Source organism: Stenella coeruleoalba, assembly GCF_951394435.1.
Source record: "Stenella coeruleoalba genome assembly, chromosome: 5".
In the NCBI taxonomy this organism is placed as follows: domain Eukaryota; kingdom Metazoa; phylum Chordata; class Mammalia; order Artiodactyla; family Delphinidae; genus Stenella; species Stenella coeruleoalba.
The window spans coordinates 41723855-41732183 of record NC_137150.1 but is presented as its reverse complement, the minus strand read 5'-3'; the positions used below and the strand labels follow the sequence as shown (position 1 = coordinate 41732183).

At 38.5% G+C, this 8329-nt stretch overlaps 1 protein-coding gene across 1 annotated transcript; it reads left to right on the top strand.

Moving 5' to 3' along the window:
- The first annotated feature begins 1766 nt into the window (after positions 1-1766).
- SPTSSB (serine palmitoyltransferase small subunit B) lies at positions 1767-2230 on the top strand. The gene has a single exon (XM_079922904.1). It carries the CDS (start codon positions 1974-1976, stop codon positions 2202-2204), a length of 231 nt encoding a protein of 76 aa, XP_079779030.1. The 5' UTR covers positions 1767-1973; the 3' UTR covers positions 2205-2230.
- Positions 2231-8329: the final 6099 nt, after the last annotated feature.

Genomic DNA, 8329 nt, shown 5'->3' with positions numbered 1-8329 from the left:
GGAGACTAAGTAAAGGTATTATCTACTTATTTGGATTACTCTGGCCATTATTACAAATAATCATGACCTGGAAACACAGAGACGTTCCCACTTTAAGTTTTTGTGGAAATTTTCCTTGTCAGAAAGGGTTCCTTACTATCAAAGCCAAGTTATTGAAAGTCAGCAATAGCCTACCGTATCCCACGTAGGTCGGGACTGTGAGTCATCTATAATTATTTTTTTAAGTTGGTTACTTGTCATTCATTCATTTACTCATTTGTTCAGCAAGTATTTACTGATGACAGTCTCTGTGCCAGGCATTAGGATCATGAGAGTCTCCCCATAGCCTGAGTCCACGGTCTTATGGAGCAAAAACATCTTGCTTTTACTCAAAAGAGAATCAAATAAAAGAGAGATACATTCAGGTCAGAACACAGGAATGATCTTCAAAAATATTTAACTGTGATTTGAATAATAAAAGTTATCAAGGTGGACTTAGATGATGTAGCAGCATGATACTCCTAGGAGTAAGCACAATAGGTACAGGTCAGCTTGTCTCCCCAGGGACACCCACCATGTCTCTGTCTGCAAAATCTTCCCAAGAATCTTTAAGAAATGAATGAATAAATAAAAATTGGTATATTGGGCCTCCCTGGTGGTGCAGTGGCTGAGTCCGCCTGCCGATGCAGGGGACATGGGTTCGTGCCCCGGTCCGGGGGGTTCCCACATGCCGTGAAGCGGCTGGGCCCGTGAGCCATGGCCGCTGAGCCTGCGCGTCCAGAGCCTGTGCTCTGCAAAAGGAGAGGCCACAGCAGTGAGAGGCCCGCGTACCGCAAAAAAAAAAAAAAAAAAAATGGTATATCAAAAAAAAAAAAAGAAATGATAGATGCCCTTCCTTCTAGGAGGTTTTCCACATTGTTTTAACTGTGATCCTATCTGAGGGCCAACAAAACATTTTTATATGGTTTTCATAAGTTCTCTACCCAAAAACCAAATGACCACCCAAAGGTACACTTTGGGCTTCACCTTTGTTTCAGAGGTCCCAAGACCATCTATATGTCCAGTGCCTCACTAGAAAGACTCATAGGACTCAACATATATTCACACTCACAGCTAAGGTTTATTATAGCAAAAAGATATACAACAGGATCAGTCAGGAAGACAGACACGGTTGGAGTCTGAAGAAATCCATTTACAGGCTTCAGATGTTCTCTTCCTCCCATGAGTGGACACACCAAGTGTGCCTCTTTCTTTACCAGCAAAAAGTGCAGTGATACATGTCAATGTTTCTGCTCAGGGAAGCCCATTAGAGACTCAGCACCAAGGTTTTTATTGGGGCTGCTCACATGGACACTCTTTGCCTGGCAATTACAAAAATTCCAGACTCCCAGAATACAGCAGGTATTCACCATAAATTACAGTGTTTGCACTGTCTAGGCATAGTGAATCATCCTTATCCATTAGGGAACAGAAAGAACATTCCAAAAGCCAAGTTCCCAGATGCCAGCCAAGGACCCTTCTAAAAATAGCAGCCTCAGGTTTGCTATATTAACTCTTTTCTGCACACTATTCTTTAATCTTCTACCAGAATATATGCTGTAGGAAATAGAAAACTCACATTTATCTCTCTAAATGTACAGGGCTAAAGAAAATGTGGTTAGACTCAACTGTAGATATTATTATCACTAGAGTTATTACTAGCAATTATTTTTAGATGTCACTGTTAATAATATTATTGCTATTCATTCTAGTAGTAATTATTAGTAGTAATGGCAATATTATTAATTCCTATGATTAATATGTTGTTATTATTTCCATATAATATTCCTATTAGTAATTCACTCAATGATCATTAACATTCTTTGAAAATTTTTGACATGCGGAGATCATGAAAATATCAGAAGATTCTGTGTTTAGTGCCTTATTTTTTTTTTTCTTCTAATCTGTTACCTTTTTTAACAGGACAGACTTTCTGCAGCTTGAAGGAACCAGCCATGGATTTCAAACGTGTGAAGGACTATTTCTCCTGGCTCTACTATCAATACCAAATCATTAGCTGCTGTGCTGTCTTGGAGCCCTGGGAGCGATCCATGTTCAATACCATCTTACTAACCATTTTTGCTATGGTGGTATACACCGCCTATGTTTTTATCCCAATCCACATTCGCCTGGCTTGGGAATTTTTCTCCAAAATGTGTGGCTATCACAGTGCAATTTCTAATTGATCTTGTTTGTAAACTGTGAACTGGCATTACATATGTGTACGTTGCTTACAATGTATTAATTTAGGTGAATACTGTAGCTTCTTTCACTGTCTCACCTGAAAAGCTCTCTCCTCTCTATGCACTCTTATATCCTGCCTGAAATTTGAGATAGATGTCTCTTTAGGTTCTTTTGTGCGTGCTACATTGTGCATCAGACCATAGATAACACAATGACCTTACCTCACATACCATATTCTCTCAGCTTAAATCTATGACTTTAGATTTTGTTTTTAATTGGGAAATTTCATATCAACTTTTTCTGGGAAGTAGGCTCATAAGAGACCTATCAGAATCATATTTAAAATGCTCTCTTGATACCTATTCTATAGTGAAGGATAAGGATATATTTTTTAAAAAATTGTTCATACACTACTGTCAAAAGTATCCTATCCTTGTTTACAATATACAAAAAGATCTGAATAAATTATATAGACCCCCTAAAGTCTTATTTTCTAGTAACCTGCTGATACCTAAAATTCTTTTACTTCAAGCACAAAAGAATAGGTTGAAGGTAATTATCTCCTTTCAGACATGGTTCATGAATTGTTTCAAATGTCTCTAAAAGTATGGCTTTATAACAGTTTAAAATCAACAATGTTGATTTTAGATGACCCAGTAAGTATTATAATACAAAATCATTTTAAGTGTAAGAAAAAATATACAAAGTAAATTCAGATACTGTGACTTGTGATGCTGCCTTGCCTTGCATGATGCTGGGGGAAAAGAGACAAGAAATTGCATCCTTTCTGTGCTTTCACTCAGTGGAGGGGTGGGGTGGGGGGAATCATATATTGGGCTACAGGAAGAAAAGCTAATAAATAGGCTGGAAGTAATATTCTACCAGCAGGAACTTGACAGCTCCAGTTAAATGTTTTGATACAGTGGCTCCTTTGCAGAGCAAAACCAAGATTTATTAAATTTCCTTCGAAGTGTTTATCTTAAAAACAAATACAAGTTTTTAATTATACTGCTGAATCAAATGTGAATGCCAAAGGCAAAACCTTGCAGTTTTTCTTTCCTCTCAATAAATCTTAATGTTAGTAATTCTGAAGGGTAAAAATGTAAATAGTTTTTGGACAATATTTGCACCCTTGTTTGTGTTATGAAAAAAAATTTTTCCAAGGAGAGCTAAAGAGAAAAATGTTTGGCATGCCAAATTAGCTTGCATGTTTGTTAAAAAACCAAAAACACATGTTTTGAAGATAAACCAGATCTGAACATGTATGTGTTGATTTTTGCAAAATAAATTAGGTTTAATTTTATAAATAAAATATCCACCTTCAGATTTGCTTTTTTCTCCTATTGCACTAAATATCTAGGTGCTTACATCCATATTTCTCTGCAAACATCATTTCTTAGTGATCCAAGGTGGTAACTGATCTTAAGATGGTAGGGTAAAACTACTGATATATTTATCAAGAGTCTTCTCCATGGTGGACATGTTTTACACGTTGAAGTAGGTTTTAAGGTCTCCCAGTTACAGGTAAGGGACCTAGAACTTGGAAAAAGTACATTTCTTGTTCGAGGTCCTTTAACTACTAGTGGCAAAGCCAGGAAGCAAATCCAGGTCAGGACCACACTGGGCCCTGAAATATTTGCCACATGGAAGCCCATGGAAGGACAATGTGAGCAAATGAAAGTTAATGGGCTGGGGATCCCAAACGTGTTAGAAAGCAGAACGCCATCAATAAAAGGGGTGAGGGGCTGAGGAGACAGCCAAGGTTGGAGTAACAAGCTCAGGTCCCAGCTCTGCTTTTGCGGCTTAGCGGTGCTGTGTTCACCCATTTCTATGCTGTCCAGGCCCATAGGCCTCTTTTAAAAGAATGCTTCACTTTTAAATATTTAACAGAGGATTCTCAGTTAAGCTTGAACTTGAATGCGTTCCCAGTTCACAATGATTCAACACCCTTATATACATGGACCCCTGCTAAGTACTCTTGGAATTCAATCACAAAGATACTACACTGACCTTCTAAAAATCCTCCTTCTAAAATAAGAATCAAAATATTATAAATGTGAATAGACACAGTAAAGCTTAATAAAGGATATTGCAAAGCACTGCCCTAGGATGTTACTTCAAAGGTAAGCATTTCCTCTGAGCGATCAAAATAATAAACACAGGGTCCAAAAACTATAATCAAACATAGTTTAGAAAAAACTATCTGCATGCAGAAGGGAAGAAAGCTCTACCTGCTCTGCTCTGTCAATTTTCTAGACTAAGCAGAGATGCTCTTTACCTTGACCATAGTTAGCCTAGATTAGGAACATTTATATGCTTTTCTTTTGCTTCTGTTATTTGTGTATTTCAATGGTATGTACAGAACTTTTAAAAAAAATAAAGCTAAGAGTTTCATGGTTCAAATGGGCTTGCATTTGTCACTCACTAAACTAGGAATCATAAAATATTCCTTCACTGGCATTGGCCAAGTAAACAATCGCTTTTGTCTACTTGTGCAACAAAAAACACAAAAGGCCAAGAAATCAGGCAGTTTGAACATCAAGATAGGACTGGTCAGTTTTTATTAACAAGTCACACAAGCGAAAAAAATCGCTAGTCAACATTTTCTGCTTATTTCTTTTATCACTAACATATTTGGGTCTTCTCACTAGTGGAGGCTGTGCCTCTGGAAGGCAGGAAATTTGTCCTTATTTCTGCATCCTCAGTTTCTGGCCCAATGCCTGGTACGGAGCTGAGCAGATACACATCCCACGAAACATGACGTAGTTCCCCATACCCTCTTTCCACTCAGAAACAAGGAAGCTCAGGATGTATAGCTTCAGGCTATTGACCAAAAGAGTAACAGTCTTCATTTGTTCATTCATTCAACAAATGTACTAAAAGTCAACCACTTGTTGAGGGTAGATACAGGAATAGAGAGAGAGATAGATATGTGATGAAGAAAGTACAGTAGAAACTAGGGGTTAGGCATTCAGGTGTTCATTATAAAATTCTCTGTGCTGTATGTTTGAAATTTTTTATTTAAAAAATGCTGGGGGAAAAGTCCACCATGTACTAGTCATTAAGCTTGCCACTAAGAAACAAAGATGAACAAGACAGAAAGAGGAACATCCCTGAATTTATGAATCATACAATCTGGTAGGCAAGATGACACAAGAAAAAAATAAGCAAATGAACTATTTATAAATTGTTATAAGGTTTTATGAAAGAAACAGCAGAGGGCTGGAGAGAAAGTAACAGAGGGTGGGAGACAGTGGGGCACAGAAGGGGCATTGCATTAGGGGAATTCAAACTTCTCTCATTGCAGGTCTCTAAGAAGGGGGGCGATGTGGAGGGTGGGGTCCTGTACAATGTAAGATGAGGACACTGGCTGCTGTGAGAGTGGATGGGATGGGGCATGAGTCTGAGCAGGAGGACCTAGAGCAGATGAGAGCCAGACTAAGATGGTGGCATCAGAGACAGAGACACACGGTCTGATGTGACATAGTTTTTGGAGCTAGAAAGTCAACAAATCTTGCTTATGGGTGGATCAAAGGAGGAATTTCATTAAATACACAACGTATTTTTTTAAAAACATCTAACTCATCTAAAGGAAACATCCTCCTCATTTTGGGAAAGTTATTTCCAGAGCCAATCAGCTGCCCATAAGAAAGGATAGAGTTTTGGTGGGGTTAATGGCGGACTCTGGGAGGGCTCATGGCAAGAAGCACTTCCCAGAACTTCTGCTGCCAGTGTTCTTGTCCCCATGGTAAGCCACAGCCACCTCCTGCCTCTGTAGGAGACCCTCCAACACGAGCAGCCGTGGCGCTGACTGAGTGTGCTCCAGCTAGGTGTCAGGCCTGTGCCTCTGAGGTGGGAGAGCCGAGTTCAGGACATTGGTCCACAAGAGACTTCCCAGCTCCATGTAATATCAAATGGTGAAAGTGCTCCCAGAGATCTCCATCTCAAAGCTAAGACCCAGCTCTACTCAACGACCAGCAAGCTACAGTGCTGGACACCCTATGCCAAACAACTAGCAAAACAGGAACACAACCCCACCCATTAGCAGAGAGGCTGCCGAAAATCATAATAAGGTCATAGACACCCAAAAACACACCACTGGATGCGGTCCTGCACACCAGAAAGACAAGTACCAGCCTCATCCAGCAGAACATAGGCACTAGTCCCCTCCACCAGGAAGCCTACACAACCCATTGAACCAACCTTAGCCACTGGGGGCAGACACCAAAAAAAAGGGAACAATGGACATGCAGCCTGAGAAAAGAGGACCCTAAACATAGTAAGTTAAGCAAAATGAGAAGACAGAGAAACACACAGCAGATGAAGGAGCAAGGTAAAACCCCACCAGACCAAACAAATGAAGAGGAAATAGGCGGTCTACCTGAAAAAGAATTCAGAGTAATGATCGTAAAAAGGATCCAAAATCTTGGAAACAGAATGGAGAAAATACAGGAAACGTTTAACAAGGACCTAGAAGAACTAAAGAGCAAACAAACAATGATGAACAACACAATAAATGACATTAAAAATTCTCTAGAAGGCATCAATAGCAGAATAACTGAGGCAGAAGAACAGATAAGTGACCAGGAAGATAAAATAGTGGAAATAACTACTGCAGAGCAGAATAAAGAAAAAAGAATAAAAAGAACTGAGGACGGTCTCAGAGACCTCTGGGACAACATTAAACGCATCAACATTCAAATTATAGGGGTTCCAGAAGAAGAAGAGAAAAAGAGAGGGACTGAGAAAATATTTGAAGAGATTATAGTTGAAAACTTCCCTAATATGGGAAAGTAAATAGTCAACCAAGTCCAAGAAATGCAGAGAGCCCCATACAGGATAAATCCAAGGAGAAACATGCCAAGAAACATATTAATCAAACTATCAAAAATTAAATACAAAGAAAAAAATACTAAAAGCACCAAGGGAAAAACAACAAATAACATAACGGAATCCCCATAAGGTTAACAGCTGATCTTTCAGCAGAAACTCTGCAAGCCAGAAGGGAGTGGCAGGACATATTTAAAGTGATGAAAGGGAAAAACCTACAATTAAGATTACTCTACCCAGCAAGGATCTCATTCAGATTCAATGGAGAAATTAAAACCTTTACAGACAAGCAAAAGCTAAGGGAATTCAGCACCACCAAACCAACTTTACAACAAATGCTAAAGGAACTTCTCTAGGCAGGAAACACAAGAGAAGGAAAAGACCTACAAAAACAAATCCAAAAGAGTTAAGAAAATGGTAATAGGAACATACATATCGATAATTAAATGTAAATGGATTAAATGCTCCAACCAAAAGACACAGATTGGCTGAATGGATACAAAAACGAGAGTCATATATATGCTGTCTATAAGAGACCCACTTCAGACCCACCTCAGACATATACAGACTGAAAGTGAGGAAATGGAAAAAGATATTCCATGCAAATGGAAATCAAAAGAAACCTGAAGTAGCAATTCTCATAGACTTTAAAATAAAGACTATTACAAGAGACAAAGAAGGACACGACATAATGGTCAAGGGATCAATCCAAGAAGAAGATATAACAATTGTAAATATTTATGCACCCAACATAGGAGCACCTCAATACATAAGGCAACTGCTAACAGCTATAAAAGAGGAAATCGACAGTAACAAAATAATAGTGGGGGACTTTAACACCTCACTTACACCAATGGACAGATCATCCAAAATGAAAATAAATAAGGAAACACAAGCTTTAAATGATACATTAAACAACATGGACTTAATTGATATTTATAGGACATTCCATCCAAAAACAACAGAATACACTTTCTTCTCAAGTGCTCATGGAACATTTTCCAGGATACATCATATCTTGGGTCACAAATCAAGCCTTGGTAAATTTAAGAAAATTGAAATCATATCAAGTACCTTTTCCAAACACAACACTATGAGACTAGATATCAATTACAGGAAAAAATCTATAAAAAAAATACAAACACATGGAGGCTAAACAATACACTACTTAATAACACAGAGATCACTGAAAAAATCAAAGAGGAAATCAAAAAATACCTACAAACAAATGACAATGTAAACATGATGACTCAAAACCTACGGGATGCAGCAACAGCAGTTTTAAGAGGGAAGTTCA